Genomic DNA, 22102 nt, shown 5'->3' on the forward strand with positions numbered 1-22102 from the left:
CATAGACGAGGAAACTGAAGCTAAAAGAGGATTATGAATTTATCCAAGGTCATTTAACTAAAATGTGATGAAGCTAGGACTTAAACTCAAAGATTATGTTTTTTCACATGATTGTATGCTAACTCTGTCCTAGGATCTGAAAAATCCTGGTTCTGTAACTTAGCCAGCTGTGTGGCGTGCATGGTCATGACATGTGGAAGGAAAAGGAGAAACCTTTGCTTCACCTCAAACAATATTGACAGCTAATGTTTATATTATGCCTCGCAGTTATCAAAACAGTTTAGATGAATTTTCCAATTTATAGCTAAAAGTACAGGACTCAGAGGTTAATTCAATGTCACAGAGATATTAAAAGGCAAAACTGGGACTCAAACTCAGAACTTCTGACTTTAAATTTCATTCTGGTGCCTCTCCTATATACTCAGCCACATGGACAAAGAAAGGACTGTGCTTAAGTTTAGGTGCCAGTGCTCTGGGCATTTGGTTACTTAATGGGTCTTCTGATATTCACTCATCCCTGGGTATCATTGAGGAGCCCGACTTCCTAATTACTTAGCAGAATCACTGGGCAATACATGATTACTGACTGACTAAGTCAATGTACACTTGGATCTTGTAGTTATGGAAAGCCTTTTATTGCAACTTTTGTTGGGTGCCCAGAGTGAGACAAGCCTAGGAATACAGGCACTTTCCTTAAGCCCCTCATCTTCTGGGTTTTCATGTGGAAAAATGACAGAGTTGGTGATTATAAAAATTTCTGGTTACAGAAAAGAAAATTCTCTTCTCCTCCATGCCTGGCTATTGTGCATTCCTAATATGGCATGGGAAGGAAAGGGTCAAGATATTTTGAAGAATGACAACTCTTGTGCAGTATCCTAGGCCAACTTCTTTCTGTAAGAGGATGTCTATTTCCCCATAGCATATGCAAAAGCACTTGTTAAAACTCTTCCTGGGGAAAAGGAAAAGCAAAGAGAACTCTAAGGCTGGTATTGAGGGGCACCTACAGTCTCTCTAAATCTGTCATCTCTTTAACAAGCTGAACTGGGGTGACGAGCCTGCACAGGCCCAAGTGGTAGCTGGCCTCCCTTGGGTTGGTCCAGGGCAGGGAGCAGCATTCTGCAGAAGGTCCCTTTTCAGATTGAGAAACCCACATTCTGATCTCCTCTTTTGATGATTTTACAAAAATCAAATCGCATGACAGATGCCTAGATAAACAGGAGAAGTTTGCAATCGTAGCAAGTCCTGGGATGGTTATAGATTTTTAATGGCTATTAGCTTGATAATCACACACCAGGAATAGCTTCCAGGCAGGCCAAACCCATGCATAAGTGGGCCCACACCCATGCACACCAACACCTAGCTGAGAGAGTATAAAAGGGGACCCTGACAGTCTTCCAACAGCAGAGTCGAATCTCCAGCCTTAACTCTTCTCAGGAACCTTCAACTTTCCTTGCTGGGCAAAGGCATCATGAGTTGTCAGATCACGTGCAAATCTCGAGGAAGAGGAGGAGGTGGTGGATTCCGGGGCTTCAGCAGCGGTTCTGCTGTGGTCTCTGGCGGGAGCCGGAGATCAGGCGCCAGCTTCTCCTGCATTAGCCGCCATGGCGGTGGCGGAGGGGGCTTTGGTGGAGGCGGCTTTGGCAGCCGGAGTCTTGTTGGCCTTGGAGGGACCAAGAGCATCTCCATTAGTGTGGCTGGAGGAGGTGGAAGCTTTGGCTCCGGTGGTGGATTTGGTGGCAGAGGAGGTGGCTTCGGAGGTGGCTTCGGAGGTGGCAGTGGCTTCGGAGGTGGTGGCGGCGGCTTTGGAGGTGGCAGCGGCTTTGGAGGCGGCAGTGGCTTCGGAGGCGGCGGTTTTGGAGGTGGCGGCTTTGGTGGAGGCCGCTTAGGAGGTGGCGGTGGCTTTGGAGGTTTTGGGGGTCCTGGTGGCTTTGGGCCTGGAGGATTCCCTGGTGGAGGCATCCACGAAGTCTCCATCAACCAGAGCCTCCTGCAGCCTCTCAATGTGAAAATCGATCCTGAAATCCAGAATGTGAAGTCGCAGGAGCGGGAGCAGATCAAAACTCTCAACAACAAATTTGCCACCTTCATTGACAAGGTGAGTCATGAGAAGCTGGCTCCGTCTGATGCTCAGGATGCCCTACTTTCAGTGCTAATTGAAAAGCCAATGACAGAGATTTCTTTTAGGAGCTATCGGTGTAGTCATATGAGCCTGGGTTACTGGCAATATCCCAAAGGGAAAGGTGCTGGCTTCATGGGCTACACCTTCCATAACCCTCTGCGGTTAGGAATTATTTGTGCCCTTGGCTTTATTGTTTTTGCCTAAATAAATAATATTTATGAAAAATTCTGAAAATCCTAGAACAAGTGATATAGACAAATAGTTCAGGCTATGTGATGGCAAGTTCTAGAAGGGATTGGTAAGGCATCTCCTGTGATCGTCCTTCCTTCCCTAGAAGTTATTACTCTATAAAATTCTAGGAAGCTGAACCTGACATATCTGCTTGGAGATAAATGAAATTCTTACCTCGAAGAGAAGCATTCTCAGTTTTGTGACCCATAAAGTCTTTATTGGTGTCACTTTGGAGTTTTATAGGGTTTTCTTCTATTTCAGGGCAGTTGAACCTGTCTCAGGAATTTACAAGTCTCTTAAAAACCAGGCTGAGGAGCCCTGCCTTCCAGTGCATTTGTTTTTCACCCTTAGGGGCAGTGCCAGCGGATGCCTACTTTTGGTTTTCCCCAGAATTTATGGGACCTTTGCTGGAAATTCAACTAGGATGAGGGAGGGAAATGGCCTGGAGTCTTGGGAGCAGCTGCAAACCAAATAGTGGGTGGTGAAGCAGAAAAAAGAGTTCTGTGCAGGAGAGTGCTGGATGCAACAGTTAGGAGTCTGTAGGACTTTCCCCCTGTGGAGGCAGGGAGCTCAGAAACTCTGCTGGGCATTACCCGCCATTCAGCTGAGGAGGATGAAGCTGCATAGTCTTCTCCATATCCTGAAGCAGGGCAATCCGGAGCTCATGTACTCTCCTTCTGGTCACTGCAGGTGCGGTTCCTGGAGCAGCAGAACCAAGTATTGCAGACCAAATGGGATCTGCTGCAGCAAATAGATGTCCGCACCCGTACCACCAACCTGGACCCCATCTTTCAAGCATATATCGGCCAGCTGAAGAAATATGTGGATTCGCTCTCTGCAGAAAGAACAACACAAGATTTAGAGCTGAACAACATGCAGGATCTCGTTGAGGAATTTAAGAAGAAGTAGGTGGCAGAGTAAACACTGAGTGGAGATAAATATTAACCTGAACCATCTAACCATTCCTCCAGCAAAAGCTACTCATCTCCCAATTGCATTTGTGATGATAAAGGGGAGAGGCATCTGAATGTTTGTCATTTTTTTGTGAGGAAGACATTTAGGGTATTAGGGATCTTTTTTTTTTTTTTTTTTGCATGTTTGAGAGTTAATTTATAGAAAACGGTCCTCATTTGGGATATCATAGTTTCAATGTAGACAGACAGTTAAAGAGTGCTTAATATGCCAAGAGAATAGGGTATTTCTGGTGAATCCACTAGAAAAAATAAAAGAAAAAAAGTAAACATAGAACTAATCTAACAGCTGTGTCTTTTGGGTTCCGACAGGTATGAGGATGAAATCAACAAGCGCACAGCTGCTGAGAATGATTTCGTGACTCTTAAAAAGGTGAGCAAGAAAATGTCATGGCTCGGGTGGGAATTAGGCTGCTTCAGAAATCCATTGTGTCCAAGCAGACAGGCTAGAGAACAACTCTGAGTGAAAAGAGCGGTTGTCAGGGAAAGGGATGAGGTGTGTCTGTGGCTGGTTCTCTTAAAAACAAAAGTGTTTCTGTAGTTCAAACTTCTGGAGATAATTTTCAAAGATATTGTGCAATTTGATAGAGATTTTCCTATTGATAACCTACTTACAATCTATATCGGAGCATGAAAAACGCAAACACAGAGAACACTTAATTCTTCTAAAGAGCTGGAGAAGGAATGGGACTTCTCTTAGAATGCCTACTGAAAGAGGCCGTCGATTCTGCTGACAAAGATTTGAGCTAGAAGGCAAAAGTGTGGATTCTTTGCCTGGTTCTGCAGAGGTTTTGGAATCAAATCCAGGAGATTTTCAGAAGTGGGATGGACAGATAAGATGGGAGAGTTGAGGACTGTTAAAAGTCACAGAGGCCATTACGTCTCATAGTGGGAGCACACAGTGTCTCAGTTAGGAAGGGGAGAATGGTTGACAAAGCTTGGGCCCATCAGACTTCTGATGGTCTAGAGGGGCATGATCAGTGAATAGAACCATGGAGTCCCCATAGGGACTCAATGTCCAATGAGGTCCCATTGGGGACATGGCTCACCTGGAGGTGCCTAGGATATTGGAGAGCAGCTAACAGGGACTGGGTGAAATAGAGTGATGTAGAGAGGGTGGGGCTTACACACAGAAAGCTGCAAGATGGGTGGGGGGCATGAGTTTCACCAGTGGCCCCTGACCTTTCTTGTAGGATGTGGACAATACCTACATGACCAAGGTGGAGCTGCAGTCCAAGGTGGATGTGCTGAACCAGGAGGTTGAGTTCATGAAAGTTCTCTTTGATGCGGTAAGGAGGCTGCTTCTGGATAGAACCTTGCTGCCTACCCTTCCCACCAAAAGAAAGCCTTTCCTAACTGATAAAATGTGGTATGAGTGGGGTTTATGGACTGGCTGACTTCAGCTTGCCATTATTCCAGGCCACAAGGTTTCTATGGTATAGATCTTGGAGGAGAGAAACTTTCTCCTCTGATGTCACAGGAAGTAAGGCTCAGGAAACATTAGGACAACCTCCCTACACTCTATTCCCCAAACATCCAGCTCTCCTCAGGAAGAGACTTGTCTTGTTCTCATCCTTATGTCTAACATACTTTGGAGGTCAAATGTAACATACCTCTCTGCTTCCTGCCCAAGTGCACTCACATGAATTATGAAACAGGAAGTAAACTTTGAGGCATTTGCCATCAACCTGCTTCTTTCTGGGGGCACTTATCGAAACTGGATAAATCATGAAGTCTGTTAACTAAGGCTGTTAACTGTAGAAATACAGACTCCTCTTCCATAATTCTCACAGCAACCTTGGCAGGGGCCTAGGAATGGTGCTTATAGCACTTTAAATGTCACACAGTGCATGTGAGTCTGAGAGTCTGTGTGTTTCCCAAACACTGGGGAGGAGGAGCCTCCTCACTGGACAGGGAAGACATGGTTAGACTCCCGTGTGTTGCAGGAGGTGTCTCAGATGCAGAGTCATGTCACCGACACCAACGTCATTCTGTCCATGGACAACAACCGCAACCTGGACCTGGACAGCATCATCGCTGAGGTCCAGAACCAGTACGAGGAGATTGCCCAGAGGAGCAAGACTGAGGCCGAGGCCCTGTACCAGAGCAAGGCAAGTACTTAAAGTGAAGAGAGAGCCACAGCTTCTTCTAACCAGCCAGAAAGTGTACAGTAAGATTGTTGGTGTTTTTATCTAATGGAAGTTAGGCATTCTTCCCCAGAAAAAGTGTCCATACTACCCCAAATGCCCTCAATCAAGAATGGCACCAAGTCCTTTTGGGGGTGTGAGATGGTCCCCCACCTTTCACAAATGCAGCCATGACCTTCGGCTTAGTTGACCCTCCCTGGACCAGTATTAGATATCCCTTGGCTCAAGCTTCCTCCCAGCTGCCACTGTCTTCCTCTTCTCTTACAGTATGAGGAGCTCCAGGTCACTGCTGGGAAACATGGAGACAGCGTGAAAGAGATCAAGATGGAGATCAATGAGCTGAACCGTGTGATCCAGAGACTGAAAGGGGAGATTGACCACGTGAAGAAGCAGGTGGGGTGTGGCCCTAAGGACTCGTGCGGCTCCACTGATTGAGGGGGTCAGGGTGGGGTGGGAGAGTGAGAGGTTGTGTATAGGTGTGTGTGTGTGCGTGTGTGTGTGTGTGTGTGCGTGTGTGTGTGTGAGAGAGAGAGAGAGAGAGGAGAAACTGAGAAATTCTAATCTAGCGTGTGTTAATACCAAATGCTTTGAATTTAGCACAATTTAAAGCTTATAACAATTTTTAGAGTGGCCTAAGGGACATTGTAAAGCAAGGAGTAGGGCAGGAAAAGAATCGTGTTCACTTTTTGATTGCTGACACCAGTGAAAGGAGCAAATAAAGAAAGAGGTCATTGGACGTGCCATGGATTGCAGCCGTAGCTTCCCACTTGTGCTTGGCACGACCCTGAGCACAGCCAGCTGCGTAATGAAGGGGCAGTGAGTGTCCCAGGGAGGTGGCTAGGTATTAGCTTTGGAAAACATAATGTTGGGCACAGAATCCACTCCACCAGCAACAGAATTTTGTGCAGCAGTCGACATCAGATATTTTCATTTGCAACTATAAAATGGGATAATGATTCTGTTTCTGTGTTGTGAGGATCAAAGGTCTTTATGGGGACACATAAGGGGTCCAGTCAAAGGAAGCTTGGGAAGAAGATGCCCCAGAGTCAGCAGCAAGTCTTAGCACAGCTGTTCATAACTTGCATTAACTCGAGGGGACCCAGCTCTTCCAGATCCAGTGCTTCTGGCTTCCCACGCCCTAAACACTGCTGCTTCCTCTCTCCCTCTACCAGGTAGACTTCTCTGTACAAAAGAAACCTTTTTCTCTTTCCCTCTTAGTGTAAGAACGTACAAGACAACATTGCAGATGCTGAGCAGAGGGGAGAGCATGCTATCAAAGATGCCCAAAACAAGCTCACCGACCTGGAGGAAGCCTTGCAGCAGGCCCGGGAGGATCTGGCCCGGCTGCTGCGTGACTACCAGGAGCTCATGAACACCAAGCTGGCCCTGGATGTTGAGATTGCCACCTACCGCAAGCTGCTGGAGGGCGAGGAGTACAGGTGAGGGACAATGAGAAGGCAGAAGGTACCTTGGTCCACCCTCACCTGTCTCCTAGAACCAGGGCTGGAGGCAAAGGCAAGGAAAGCAGGGGTGGGGCAAGGCCTTCTGATGGCTGAGAGCTGACGTCACCATGCTCCCCCTAATCTGAAGCAGAGATTCAGGATATAAAGCATTATTGTACAGTGGTAGATTTATCAATATGGAATAACTAACAAGGCAGAGTAAATTAAATTAACTAAGTTAAATTAAGTTTAGCAAGAAATTAATCTTGATCTCTTTGGAAAGAGAAATCAAAATGCTTTGAAAACGGATTCGTTCTAGACAGTGAGAAACTTTGGTCTCTGGGTCTGTGGAGTGTGCAGCTTCTTCTCTCTCCACTTTGTGACCTAGAAAGGGGAATGTGTGGACTGGCTGGGGCATGCGCACCTGGAGCAGGTGCCAGCCCTAGTTCTTTGCAGGTTTCTGGAGGGACAAATAGAACCATTTGCTAACCTCCTAAATGGGCCTCTTTCCTCTGTGGTCTGAAAGCTTTATCAGTGTTATTAGCATCCTGGTGATTTATTCTGGCTAAAGATACTGGAGGGGGAAAAGCTGCCCTGGGCCACCAGCAAGCCAGTATGACAGAGAGGGAGTCACTTGGCTCAGGCTGTTACTCTGTACCTGTCTGCGAGGTCAGGCCTCCTATCCCAGCTTGCAAGAGGCAGTGGGAATGATTTCATATGGAGATGAGAAGGGTAGGGCAGGAGGGTGGGGCAGGGAGGCTGTATAGATATGCAATTCTTTCTGAACTGAATATTCATACAGTGCGGCCTCATTTAAAAATTCTGGTGTGCCTTGGATTCTGAATATCAGACTCCTTAAGATGGATTTAAATACAAAAACGGGGTGCAGAGTCAGAAGCGAATTTGTGTTTTCATCATTTTCATGAGCAAAAAATTGAGATGCATTGGGATGCCAGGCTGTGTAGAAATGTGGGGCCAGCCCCACCTCTGTGATCTGGCGTACAGAAGAGAGTGGGCTCTGTAAGGCTCTGGTGGCTGATGTTAAAGGCTGAACCAAGTGCTCTGCCATGAGTTCTTTTCTCTCTCTCCCTGACAGGATGTCTGGAGACCTCAGCAGCAACGTGACTGTGTGTAAGTGAGGGATGTGGTCCTGTCCTATGGGTAGCGTGTTGGGTGGAGGCAGGCAGAGAAGGTCAGAACTGTGGTAACACTGTCTCTCTCTGCAGCCGTGACAAGCAGCACTGTTTCTTCGAACGTGGCATCGAAGGCTGGTTTTGGAGTTGGCCAAGGTTCCGGAGGTAGAGGATCTGGTTCTGGAGGAGGATTCAGCTCTGGAAGCAGCAGTTATGGTTCTGGAGGCAGAGGATCAGGCTCCAGAAGTGGAGGTGGAGGAGGGGGCTATGGCTCTGGTGGTTCCAGAGGAGGCTCTGGCTCTGGAGGAGGATACGGTTCTGGAGGAGGCTCTAGAGGAGGCTCTGGAGGTGGATATGGCTCTGGAGGCGGCTCCAGAGGAAGCTCTGGAGGCGGCTCCAAAGGAGGCTCTGGCTCTGGAGGAGGATACGGATCTGGAGGAGGCTCTAGAGGAGGCTCTGGAGGGGGTGGATATGGCTCTGGAGGTGGCTTTAAATCAGGTGGTTCTATCTCTGACAAGGGTGGTTCTGGCTCAGGTGAAGGTTACGGTGGTTCCAGCGTGAGCTTCTCTTTTAGATAAAGATGTAGTCCCGCCCTTGACTCCCACTCCAGAATGTAGAAGCTTGTCTCTGTACATCTAACTGACAGCAAATCAAAACTTGTCATCCATTTGGGGAAAGGGATGCCGACATACAGTTTTTGAAATATCTCCTCTCCAAACAAATTAGTTGGAGCAGGTGACAGCCTCTGTCCCCTGGGGAAGAATCTGCATCGTCTAGGTTTGCGCTTCCAGCCATACCCCCATTCCCAGCGCCTCTTTGCATTGCCCATTTGGTGGTCCTTTTTCCTGACAAGTATGCCCTCGAGGACCCCATTTCAAAGCCCATGCCTTTCCCCTGGCAGTGCCCACGGGGAAACATGTTTCTGTGTATATAGCCTGTCTTGCTGACTCTGCATATAAAGTGCTGTGGTCTTGGTGTCTGCACAATAAACTTGATTTGCAATTCATAGCATGTTATGTGTGTTTAATGTCAAGCCTTGCTAGAAGTGGGTAGCCAGGAGCATTACTCATTGCTGCTAACTTAAAACACCAGAAAATGGAGAGATTTAGAAAGGATGAAAGAGAGGCTTCCTAGAGGAAGGGCGTGTCACCCTGAGGCAGCACGATTGGGAGAAGCCAAGGTGTCTTTTTTTTTTTCCCTTCTGTAAGTCTTTAAGAACTGTGATGATGAGGGGCTAGCTCTGGAGTCCAGGGATGGTGTGATGTTCTCAGAAAGTACTTGCCAGACCTAAGGACCATGATATTGCCAGGAGGTCAAGAGGGAAATTCGTGGAAAATTCTCTTTCCCAGAAAAAGCCACTCTTCTTAACATTTTCCCACAGACTGCCCCCCACGTCTGCTCTTTCTAACAAAAGCTCTGATCTGAGTGCTCCTTCTCTTCAGGACAGACTAGCCAAGCCGCCTGAGCTCACATCTAGGCTGTCTCAGCTCTGAGCTTCCAGGATAGAATTCCCTCAGCCTAGCCTAGGCTCTCTGTATCCCTGTGATATAGGGAAGAGGCATGAAAACTACATAAACTGACAAGTTGTATTCAGAGCCTACAAAGAGCTGCTACCAGACCATAGGAAACCTACCGAACAGAGGGAGATTCCTGCTGAGATTACTAATAAACTATTTACCCATGCTACAAAAGGTGGCCAGGAAAACAGAATTTTTAAGTCCTAAGCTACACAAAATGAACTCAACCACTCATTTCCTCTGGGGACCTATAGAACAAAGGCTGAGATTGCTAACATGCCTTTAACGCTGCATACCCATACCAGACCATGAAAGGAAAACAGGAGAACAAAGTCTTAAAGCTGTAATTCATAGAAACTAAGAATGAGGAATAGACTGACATATAGAATTCCTTGAACACTGGGGATCTGTCTCTCTCATTCTCTGATATGTCTATGGAGTGCTATTTCATCTCTAATAAACTTTCCTTTGGTCTCTCTCTGTCTCATTATCTGTCTGAGAGGAGACCATGCTATGTCAATGGAGCATTATTCCTTCGCCTGTCTGAGAGGAGACCATGCTATGTCAATGGAGCATTATTCTTTCGCTAATTAACTTTTCCTTTTGTCTCTAACTCTGCCATGAGCTTGAATTCCTTCCTGCACCCTGTCAAGTACCCTTCCTCTCTGGTGCAGGACTTGAGTCGCCCTGGGCGAGGTAGAGGGAAGAGGGATTCGCCTCGTCCTGCATCACCTGCAGTCTTAAGTCTCCGTCGGGCTCTAAACAAGGCCGAAGGAGAGTATCTGAGGAAGTCTCTGGGACTAAAAAGTGACCTCCATAATAAATGACTACCATTTTCACAGAACATCCCTCCTCTTATGTCAGAGGAGTCCCCCAACACATTCAGCAGATAATAGACCTTTCTTTTCTTGCCTCATCCAGCAGCCCTCTGGGAGCCCCTACCTCTGGACATCACGATCCTAGAGTCTTTCTCCTGTAGGTGTGAAGATGATTGCAGCCCCTTTCCCCAAAAGGTGTTATCACTGCCTGGGCTTCTTGGGACCTCAGAAATGGCTGGGCAGGTTGGATGGGCTCTTGGAGTTGATATTAGACTGGCCAGAGATGCAGTTAACATTTTAGGTTGGGTTAGGTCAAGCTTCAGTCAGACACAACAGATGTGGCTTAAAACAACTCAGAAAAAAATACTGAGGGATTCTTTTCTCTTTCATTCTATTCTAGCTTCAAAACCTTGATGAGGCTTTCGTAGGGTCTGAGAGATTCTTACTGTTCCTAGAGGTTGTGGAGATGGCTTTGAGAAATGCAGTAGAGGAGGCGGTAACAGAGAATAGGTGGCTTCACCTGTCCCCCAACCAGCTGGCCCCAAGTTTGAGGGTGCCAGGCAGGAAGAGCTCTGAAGGTTGCAGGTGGCAAGGTGACAGTATATGAGGCTGAGTGTTCTAGGGTGATCTGGTGCTCAGAGAATGGCCCTGAGAGCTGCCCAGGCCTTGGTCACGTGGGAGAGGTCTGTGGAGGTGAGGATGCAGGCTAGGAAGAAGTGTGAGGGGCTTGGCTATTTTACGGTGTGTATACTATGCAAACGTGAACATGACCTTAAACAAGGACTAGTGTTCTGGACTTCTGGGGCTGGAAGGAAGCTTTAGCCGTCAGTGAATTTGAACTTCCAGTTTATGTTAGGAAACAGGTAAGGCCCAGGGTGGGCATAGAACCCAAGGTCTTCACCCCCAATTCATGCACTGTTCCAAGTCTTTAGGAATGGTGAGCCATTTGACGACTTTCTGAGAGGAAAGAAGGTGAGGCAGGTAAGGTGGCAGCATTTATTATCAACTCCCTTAATTTCTGAGACTATCAGTGGTGTGAGTCTCCTTCCGTGGCTCATAGCTCCTCACTCCCATCTCACCTGGGGCACAATGCTTCTTTTCAGATCTACTCAGACACATGTTACTGCTACGTTGGACTCCAAGCAAAATTAGGCTTATAGATTAACTCATGGATACAGGCCCGAGGCTTGAAAGAAATCTGGCTATAAGCGGGTAATGGAATGAGGGGCCAGCTTAGGGGAGAGATTCTTCTCTCCCTCCTAGGAGTCTCAGGAGACTAGTTCAGAATCTGGGTCACGTTCCTCCCCTCAGTGTCTCCTGCCTTTCTTCTGCCAATTGACTTGTCAGGTCCTGGGCTTCAAAAGGAAGATTCACACAAAGAGAGGGTTTTATGTGCTCTATTTCCATAGGTAACTGGGCTATATGTTTATACCCTGATGCTGCTGCTGAATATTTGGGACACCCTCCCTCTTGTGGTTCCCTTTCTTTCTCTGCCTAGTCTGAATTCAAATGACCCTCTTTCTTCCCCTCTGCTAAACCCTTTTTTCCCTGTCAACTCAAATGCATGTCCTTGGAGAGCTCACCTGCTCCAGAAATCCCCCTTGAATGGACCACTTATGCTTCTTCTACTTGTTGTGAAGTGGGAAGGCCTTGCACCAGGTATTAGGACCCTTAAATGCTGATCTTTGTCTTAAGGGGAATTATTGTGTGACATTAGTCATTTTTCCTCCCAAGGTTGATTTCTGCATCAGTGAAAGGAGGTGGAATGAGATTATCTCTACTATCTCTCCAGCTCTGATGAAAAGAACCCTGTAGATGCTGCCAGGCTCATTCCTTAAGTTTCCCAGCCTAAGGGGGAATTTAGGACACAGAATCAGGAAAGAGGCTTAGAGGCACTGTGTGTGGACAGGCACGAGCACCTGAAGGTCCGTGTTGTTTTCATCCTATTAAATAAATAAATATTTAAATTCAAAGATCTAATCGGCTTTATTAAGTGATTTGTGAATTGGGCAGCATCCCATCTAGCAAGTAGAGAGGAGCTCCTCGTCCTATTTCATGTTAGTTCAGTGATTGTCTGTGACAAACAATGATTGTAAGCAAGGTACTGCACTTGGCTATTTTGAGGATACCGACGCTCATAACACACTGCATCCCTGAGGAAGCTTACAGTCCAGTTGAGGGATGGATGAGAAATTTACAAATTGCTGTTAATACAAGACAGCATGTAATTAAGATCTCCTCTGGGAGGGGAGATAGTGCATTGAAATCCCCTGGGACTTCATTCAAAATGCACATTCCTGGTTCCAATAGTTCTCCTCCCTTGAGTTTCCATTATAGATAATTGAAGCGGAGCCTGGAAATACACATTTTTTTAACAAGCTTCTAGGTGACTCTGATGCTGGTGACGCAAGGATCAGGTTTTGAAAAGTACTAAGGGAGAATAAGGGGGCAGGCTCTGTTGTGGGTTCAATTCTTGGCATCTTAAAGTTTAGTAGGCACTCAATAAAAAATTGATGATCAGATGAAAAATGTGTGACCTTGGGCATTTTTTTTTTTTTTTTGGCAACTCTGAGCCTTGATTTATCTGTTTGTAAAGAAGTAACAGTAATATATCTCCCTCATAGGGTTTCTGAGAATGTTATATACAATAATAAATGATAAATGTTTATTATATAGGACCTGTGCCATCATGAGCACGCAGTACTGTAGGCCTCTTTTTCTCCTTTTCCCCTGTCCCTCTCCCTCTTCTTCTCTTCCCCCTCCTCCACCTCCTCCCTCTCCTCCTCCTCCTCCTCCTCCTCCTCCTCCTCCTTCCCATTATTAAAGTTATAGACAGTACTATGAGACTGTGGAAGGCTTCATGGATGGGATGCTTTTACCATATGTGGGATTAATTAAGAAATAATAATAATTTTACATAAACTTTTCCAGAAGATAGAATATGAAGGGACACTTTTCATCTTGTCTTATCAAGTAAGCATTACCCTGATACCAAAATCAGAGACATTATAAGAAAAGAAACTAAAGACCAAATCCTTCATGAATATAGATTTGAAAATTCTCAATAAAATATGAGCAAATTATAAAAAGGATAATACATTATGGTTGGGTGAAATTTATCCCAGAAATGAAAGGCTAGTTCAACAGTCATTGAGTCAATTAATATATCCACTATATTATAGAAGAAAAAACATATAATCTCAATAGATGCAAAAAAAATTGACAAAATTTAACATCCATTCAGGAATTTAAAAAATACTCAGCAAACTAGGAGTAGGAGGGAACTGTCTTAGACTGGTAAAGGATATCTACAAAATCAACAGCTAACAATGGTGAAAGCCTTTATGATTTTTTCCCTTAAGATTGGGAACAGGCAAGGACATCTGCTGTTACTACTCTTACTTGTCATCATACTAAAATTCCTAAGCAGTGCAATAATACAAAAAAAAAAAATACAGATTGAAAGGAAGAAATAAAACTGTCTTTATTCACATAATGTGATTGCCAATGCAAAAGATCCTAAAGATTCTACACAAAAGCTACTAGAACTAACATGTGAGTTTAGCAAGGTTACAGGCTACAAACTAGCAATAAACAATTGGAAATTAAAATTAATAAGGCAGTATCATTTACAATAGCACCAAGAAAGAATAACACACTTAGATATACAGGTAAAAAAATTTGTGCATCATCTGTATACTCAAAACTTAAAAATTAATAATGAAAGAAATCCAAGACCTAAAGAGATAGACCAATACACCATGTTCATGGACTGGAATACTCATATTGTTAAGATGTCGATTCTTCCAAAATTAATCAATATGTTTGATAAAAATCCCAATCTAAATCACAGCAAGATTTTTTTGTAGAAATTGATAAGATTATTCAAAATGTACATGGAAATGCAAAGTGCCTGGACTAACCAAAATAATTTCAAAAAAAAATATTGAAAGACTCAGACTATTTGATTTCAAACTTATTCTAGTAATCAAGATAGTGTGGTATTGGTTAAAGCAGTGGTCCTCAACCTTTTTGGCACCAGAAGCTGGTGCTCCTATAAGAATGTAATGCCTGATGGTCGGAGATGGAGCTGAGGCGGTGATGCTAGTGCTGCGGAGCGGCTGCAAATACAGATGAAGCTTCACTCAACTTGTCCATCACTCATCTCATGTTGTGCGGCCTGGTTCCTAATAGACCACGAACTGGTACCAGTCTGCAGCCCATGGGTTGGGGACACCTGGGTTAAAGGATAGACACATAGGTTAATGAAACAGAACAGAGAGTTATAAATAGACTGTAAACATTCTAGAAGGAAAAATAAGGGAAATTCTTTGTGAACTTGGCTTAGGCAAAAATTTCTTAAATACAAAACACCTAAATCATGAGCCATAAGAGGAAAAGATTAAAACACTAAATTTCATCAAGATTAAAAACCTCTCCTCTGTGGAAGACACTGTAAAGGGAATGAAAAAATGCCACAGCATAGGAGAAAATATTTGCAAAACACATATCTGACAAAGGACTTGTATCTAGAACATATAAAGAGTTCTCAAAACTCACTAGTAAGAAAAACAAATCAATAAAAATGGGCAAAAGATTTAAACAGACACTTCTTCAGAGAGGAGACAGAGATGGCAAATAAACACATAAAAAGATGCCCAATAGCATTAGTCACTAGAGAAATGGAATTGAAGCCACAATGAGATACTACTGCAACATATTAGAATGTCTAAAAGAAAGAAAGAAAGAAAGAAAGAAAGAAAGAAAGAAACAAACAAACAAACAAACAAACAAACAAACAATATCAAGTGCTAGAGAGAATGTGGAGCAACTGGAACTCTTGTATTGCTCTTGAAAATGCAAAATTGTGGAAACCAATTTGGCATTTTGTTATAAAGTTCAATATATACTTACCAGTGGATATCTTGTAAGTGGACACATTAAGATATTGGCAAATGGTTTCTTCCCTGTAAGTTGCCATGTGATTCTGAGTCTAGGAGTTAATCTCTGAGCAAATGGACATTTCCACTCTCAAAGCCAGCTATTGGAGATGACCAGAATCAGAAGGTGTCCAGTTAATGGGCTCTGAAGAAGGAATGTGGAGCCAAAGCAAATGATTTGGCTGGGTGATTTTTAAATTCTGTTGGTCAGGCTGGGAGTGGTGAGCCAGGTTCACAGCCTTGAGAAATCCTAACTTTCAGATCTCATCTGGTCTTAACACCAAAAGGCAGCCAGACTTCTTATAGCTACACCAACAATCTGCTCTTGGACCAGCCTTGGATTGAGGTTTACTCTGAATAGCCCTGGGGAAGATGAGAAAGTAGAAAGTCTGCATCTTAAGGTTGCTCCAATGGGACGTCAGGATTGTCTGGGAGGAATACTCTAGTTCTGCCTAGCCCCACCTTTCGCAGGGTGCTCTTCCTTAGGGAGGAGCAGCTACAGATTAACACTACTACGTGGACTTGGAGGTGGGCAAAAATAAGGAGAAGCTGATAAGAAGTAAAGTAGAATAGGCTCTGGGTTTGGAGTAGTCTTACCAAAATAGATAGTGCATTGAAGAACTGTGTTCTTCCATGGTGACTGTAGTTGATAACATCGTATTGCATAACTGAAATTTGCTAAGAGAATAGAACTTCAGTGTTCTCACTGGAAAAAAAACTGGTAACTACGGGAGGTGATGGATGTGTTAATTAATTTGATGGTGGGGATTGGTTCACAACGTTGTATACTTTCAATATTTCATAATTTTATTTGTTTATTATACCTCGATAAAACTGAAAAAAGAAGAGGTGGGAAATTGTATAGGGCCTCCTGCTTGATTGAAGCTTGCTTTCAGGGGGCGGGGGTGGGGTTGAGAAAAACTAAACTGTGTTTTTTTGTGGGCCTCAGAAGGCTACTGTGCTGTGAGATGGAGGGGTGGGTGTGGTGTGGATGAGTAGGGGGAGATTTGCTGTAGGAAGAAATGTCTCATGATCTACCAAGAAGGTGCGCAACAGATTCAAGGCGTGCATTATATTAATTCTTCTCTTTTGCTCTGTATTGCTGCTATTACCTGCAATGCCATGAAACAATGAGAAGGATAGGGAAGGGGAATATTTTGTCCACATTGAATAGTCATGGCTATTTGTAAAAGAACATGCCTGAGATTGAGTTATTTTGCTTGATCATCGATGAGTCTCTTCTTGACATCTGAACAAATAATCTAGGACAGTGGTTCTCCAACTTAGGTGGGAATCAGAATCAACTAGGGAATTTGGTAAACAGACAAAGGCCTAGACCTGGTCCTACATTAAGAAACCTGGACCTTTGTGTTTTTCATGATCTTCCAAGTGATTGATTTGAATACTCTCTAGAGTATTGAGCACCACTGCTCTAAGCAATTGGCCATAAACGCATACCTGAAATTTCTCCAAATAATAGGGCTAATTAACCTCAATCGTAACATGTCAGGAATTAATGCCAAACTGGAATCTCTTGCCCCTCTCCCAAGGTGAGCAAGGGCTTCTCAAGCCCGCTGTGGCTGTGCCCTGGGGCTGAGCCCTTGGAATTCCTGTTTGCAGGTGCAGTTCCTGGAGCAGCAGAACCAGATATTGCAAACCAAGTGGGGGTTACAGCAGCAGCTAGATATCAGCACCCGCACCACCAGCCTGGAGGCTATTTTGGAGCCACTTCAGGAGTCCAGTAGACAAATTCATGGCAGAGAAGACCGGGCAGCAAGCAGAACTAACGAACATCCAGGATTCCATGGAGGAATATAGGAAGAAGTGAGTGAGCAGGTGCAAGTGTGTTGGTGATATTCTACCAAAATACCTGTGGCTGCTGGGTCTAGGTCTAAAAAGAGTGCCATGGCATAGAACTGGCCTTTCTTTACAGAAATCCTTGTGTGTTTTCTTCTTGTGAGTCCGTTTGTGGATGTCTGTTCAGAGGTAAAGGAGAGCAGAGAAAATAAAATATCTTTAGACATAATAGTCTTATCCGTTGAATCTAACCAGATATGAAGTCAACAATAAGACAAATGCTGAGAATGACTTTATGGTACTGAAGAAAGTGAGAGGCAGCTGGCTTTCTCTCCCAGGTCTCAGTTCTGGCATTCTTCACCCTTCTCTGCATTGGGCTCAGTTTCCTCAGCTGCAAATAATCCCCTCCCGCACTTAACATCTGTCTCAGCACCGTGCTGAGTGCAAGGCTACTAGAAAGTTCTAAGAATGAAGGCAAATCTATTTCTGGCTCAAAAATCTTGTTTTCAACTTCTTAAGGATATCGCCACTTGGTTACAAATCCACTTGGCATTGTCCCCAATCTGTTACTTTTTAGACGTTTTCCGAGTAACGCTATTGATGCTACTCTCCCTCTGGCATCCTGACAGCGCAGGTAAAGCTCTTCCAGCCCACAAGGCCCACTGCCTCCTTTCTTTCAGGATGCTGACAGTTTCTACTTGGTCAAGGTGGACCTCGGGACCAAAGTGGATGCCCTGCAGCAGGAGATCAAGTCTTCTATGTGGTGGTAAGTTTGGGGTCTAAGCTCCCCGAGAGGCTCTGGGATGCTTGGAAAACTGAGGAAGAGGGAAAAAGTTTTCCTGGGCTGCCCCTGAGTTTCCACATGGCTGGCAGTGAGGTGACATTGAGAACCCCAATAGGTGGATGCTGGGCATTTCCTGAGGACAGATCCCTGCCCTGCTGCACAGGAGCTGACCCAGGTGCAGCAGCCAGTCGAGGGCACCAGCGTGGTCCTCTCCATGGACAATAATTGCCGCCTGGATCTGAGCAGCATACTCTCCAAGGCCAAAGCCCAGTACAAAGAGATGGCTCAGAGAAGCAAAGCCGAGGCCACGGCCCTGTGCCAGACCAAGGTACCCATCTGGAAAAGTGTCCTGTGCTGAGGTATTCCCAGAGGGCATATAAGAATACCGCCCTTGCCAACAAGGATTGACCTGCTCCGTTGGCCTTGCGGTTGGTAGGGTCACCTGACCTCATATGTCCTTTTCTGAGATGAGTGGGCAGAGTACCGGTGAAAGTCTCTCTCGCTCAGCCACCACTGGAAGTTACTAGGGCTCTGGCTTCTGGGGGCTTGCCAGTCCTGTGCTGGGGAAACCAACCCAATTATGTAGACTCAGGTGCCTTTAGAGATACCTAAATGGCTTTCTAACCAGTATAGTCAGCTTTTAATTCTATTTATCGTGGCAGCCAGTGTTTCAATCAGGCCTTCTTCCTTCTACCTGCTCATGCTCCCCTCTGCCTTCCCAACCCACATCTGTGGAAGCACATCTTCAGGAAGACTGATCTTCCTAATACTCACCTGAGTGGAGTGTAATATAAGGTGATTCTTTGATAGTAATAATGATTCCAGGTTCACATACAAAATAGTTGGTGCTTTCCTCCTATTATGGATTGTCTGTTGTTATCTCTCCCTTCAAGATCTGTCTGGGAAGGTCAGACCACAGGTATATTCCTGTCTAGGATGTGGCTAGGTGGTCTTTGATAGTCACATGACTGTGCTGTGTAGGAATGTGTTGAAGCTAGACTATACATTCTCGGCGGATAGGTGTGTCTCTTCTATAAGTTGGTTTTGGCCACAAAGACCAGACTGGGCAGGGGGCATAGAGGTCTGGGGGGTGAGGAGTCCTGGGGTTGGCTCTCCCCATGCTACCTTTTTACTCTCACTTTTTCCTGGTTCCAGTACCAGAAGCTCCAGGTCATTGCCAGGAAAAAATGTCATGACCTGAAAGTGATTAAGATGGAGGTCAGTGAGCTGAACTGAGCCATCCAGAGACTTCAGGCAGAAATCACCAACCTCAAGAACCAGGTGGGGCACCAACTTGGCAATGGTAGCCTTTGGGAGGTAGGATTATGAGAGATTTTTTTCCCCCTACTTTTCTGTATTCTCACATTTTCCGCAATAAATTATGAAGGTGGGCAAGAGAGAAGCCTAGCCAAATACAGGTAGATACCTGGTCTCTTGCGCTTTCCTTACTGCCTGTGCCATTGGCCCTTGGCAGAGCATTGCCCTGCAAGACACTACCCTGAAGGTAGAGCAGAAAGGGGAGGCAGCTCTCAAAGATGCCCAGGCCAAGCTGGCTGAGGTGGAGGCTGCCCTGCAGCAGTTCAAGGAGCACCTGGCCTGGCTGCTGTGTGACTACCAGGCACTGCTGGGAGCCAAGCTTTCCCTGGACGTGGAGATCGCCACCTATTGCGGGCTGCTGGAGGGTGAGGAAAGCAGGTGGGTGCCCCAGAGAGGAGAGAATGAGCAAGCGTCCATCAGTAGTGAACCTGTACCAACGTTCCTATCTGTATGATGGGACAATTAATGAACTTGCTCATTCTTGAAACAATATCTGAGCTTCATCGGGGTAGTAGGATGTGTGTCCAGTCAAGGCCTTTGTCCAGAGTATACTATACATGATTAGTGCAGATCTTGGCCCTGTATGTTGGAGTCCTTAACGCCTTCAAACATTCCTTCTGGACTTCTGGACCAAAAGGAAAACTGGGGAGATCTCCCTACCATTGAGAAAGACGTTGAAAAAAGGCATAGCTTTCCTTAGCTTTGCCCAGTCCAGCATGGCCTGACTGAGCCCTGTCTGGGGAAAGGGTGGAGAGGGACTCGAGGGCCAAGGGGGCCTGGGGAGCAAGGAGCAGTTGTGGGAGTCCAGGAACAATGGTGACGAGCCCGCTGAGAGTGAGACTATAGAAAAGGGATATGAGGACAGCTGTCCTTGTTACTCCAGGTGGGAATTGATGCAATTCTAGGACCCAGGTATTTTCCAGAGGGAGACTGAATTACACATTATGGATCAGATCTAGGGTATCCTTCATGCTGGTAATTATTCTGCTCTGAGACCTGGGCAAAAGATTTGTTGATTATTCTGATTGTTTTTGTGCTAACAGGCTGTCTGGAGAAGTCACCAACAACGTGAGCTACTGTGAATAATGGAATGGGGGGTTATCCTTTGCTGGCCAGTTAGGAGTCACCTTTCCCCTTGCTTGAGATAAGGAGGAAGGAGCCCTCTGCCAGAAGGCGGGGGGCTCTGAGGGCCCGGCCTCACTCTGTATGCTCCGATTATATGGTCTTGGGCAACTTGCTTCTTGTCTTGTGGCCCCATGGAGGGGATTTGAGTAGAAAGCATCAAGACTCTAGGATTCCATGCTCACCCCAAGGCCTTCAGGACTCCCTGAATCCCATGGTGGAGAGTTGGCCCAGACAGATGGATGGTGTGAGAGCCTTCGTTCCTTTATGGGACACTTCAGGGAGATGCCCCTCGGTGCTGTGTGTGAGATGGATACTCAGGGACTTAGAAGGCACGTGGGGATGCCTGGAGCTGCTCTAACCCTTTCTCTCTCTCTTCTCACAGTGATGGTGACAAATGCAGTCTCCGTTTCTGGTGCAGCCACGAGGGGCTTCAGCTCGGGGGGCACAGTCTCCCTGAGGGGAGGTAGATCCCTCAGAGGACCCGATGTAGCTTCTGGATCTGCATCCAGGGCTGTGGGGTCTGCAGGAGACAGTGGGAGCTCCCGAAGATCCAGGCCTCAAGTTGGGAATTCTGGAGACACTGGTTCTTGTGTGGGAAATGAAGAGTCAAGTACAACAAGAAACCAGGGCTCCATCTCAGGGCACAGAAACCTGTAGGCAAAGTTGAATCCTCTGGCCCTGGTCTCATGATGTCCATGAACCTTAGTATTTCACAGTATACGTACCTGCTCTGGCTCTACCCTCATCTTTTATTTTCTTTGGCAATTTGGAAAGAGGCTTCTAGGTCAAAACAAGTTTTATTTTGTTTTTTTTACTTTATGCATCCAAAGTTTGGAGGCCCATAGAAACCCTTCATATGCAGTCTCAGTGGGTCTAGGGGGCTCTCAGTCACCTTCTCCCTGCCTTGCCCTGTACTCCTGTAGTGCTCTTAGTCCATGTTGTCCCCTTCTGTGGAGTAGAAGCAAATCTCTCCTTTATTTTGGTCTTGAAATACAGGCTTACACATACCTCCTCTTCGGAGATTACTACCAACGCTCAGTTATTCACCTTCATGGGTGTCAGTCGTTACACTGATAATCTGCAACCATGGTTTATCAAGAACTTGTTCCGATTTTATTTTCTAAAGCTCCACGTGACCCATTCTGAGTCACTGTCCTCATAGATTCACAGACCCTGGATGCTCACCAAAGGGAAAAAGGGAGAGGAAGACCTATGGAGACCTAATGGGTACAGGTGTGCCAGCCTGGTCCCATCCCTTTCCCTGAGAAAGCTGATGTGGATTATCCACCTGGAGAGAATGTGAAAGGGGCCTGAGTTTATGTTCATGTGTCTTGCCTTCTCCAGAAATGAGGATAAAAATGGAAGAGAAGCAAATATGTGTTAGGACCACACTCCAGATGAAGTCCAGTTTGAAATAAATGTCTGGTGTGACCTACTGGGCCACAAGGGGCACGAAAAGAGCCCTGGGCCCATACTCTCGGTGGAGATCTTGTGTCCTGTTTCCTTTTAAAAAGTTGCCTACTTCTGCCTCCACCCCATTGATTCCTCCTCCCTTCCCCACCACACTTTCCAGTACACTTCATGAGAAACTCATCTGTTGGGAACTTTTAAAATACCTACTGACCAGATGGGCCCTGAGTATATTGTTCACCCCCAGTCGCTGCCCCACAACCCTGCAATACACACCCATACGCATCCACACAAGCTCACTCGTTATTCCCCCAGCTCAATTATCTGTGCTGACAGAAGGGCATGTTATTT

General features: G+C 45.7%; 2 protein-coding genes across 2 annotated transcripts; both read left to right on the forward strand.

The window, feature by feature from the left end:
• Positions 1 to 1420: 1420 nt before the first annotated feature.
• Positions 1421 to 9028, forward strand: KRT2 (keratin 2). Its single transcript, XM_011375862.2, has 9 exons — positions 1421 to 2095; positions 3041 to 3255; positions 3634 to 3694; positions 4515 to 4610; positions 5268 to 5432; positions 5736 to 5861; positions 6687 to 6907; positions 8007 to 8041; positions 8137 to 9028. The coding sequence occupies exons 1-9, from the start codon at positions 1469 to 1471 to the stop codon at positions 8619 to 8621; spliced, it is 2031 nt and encodes a 676-aa protein (XP_011374164.1). The 5' UTR covers positions 1421 to 1468; the 3' UTR covers positions 8622 to 9028.
• Positions 9029 to 17071: 8043 nt separating this feature from the next.
• On the forward strand, positions 17072 to 20302 carry LOC105302707 (keratin, type II cytoskeletal 2 epidermal-like). Its single transcript, XM_011375883.2, is given in 7 exon segments — positions 17072 to 17142; positions 17371 to 17425; positions 17796 to 17881; positions 18038 to 18227; positions 19055 to 19180; positions 19374 to 19594; positions 20260 to 20302. Coding segments are annotated over 7 exon segments (792 nt in total).
• Positions 20303 to 22102: the final 1800 nt, after the last annotated feature.

This window comes from Pteropus vampyrus, unplaced genomic scaffold (genome assembly GCF_000151845.1).
Source record: "Pteropus vampyrus isolate Shadow unplaced genomic scaffold, Pvam_2.0 Scaffold276, whole genome shotgun sequence".
NCBI classification, from domain to species: Eukaryota; Metazoa; Chordata; class Mammalia; order Chiroptera; family Pteropodidae; genus Pteropus; species Pteropus vampyrus.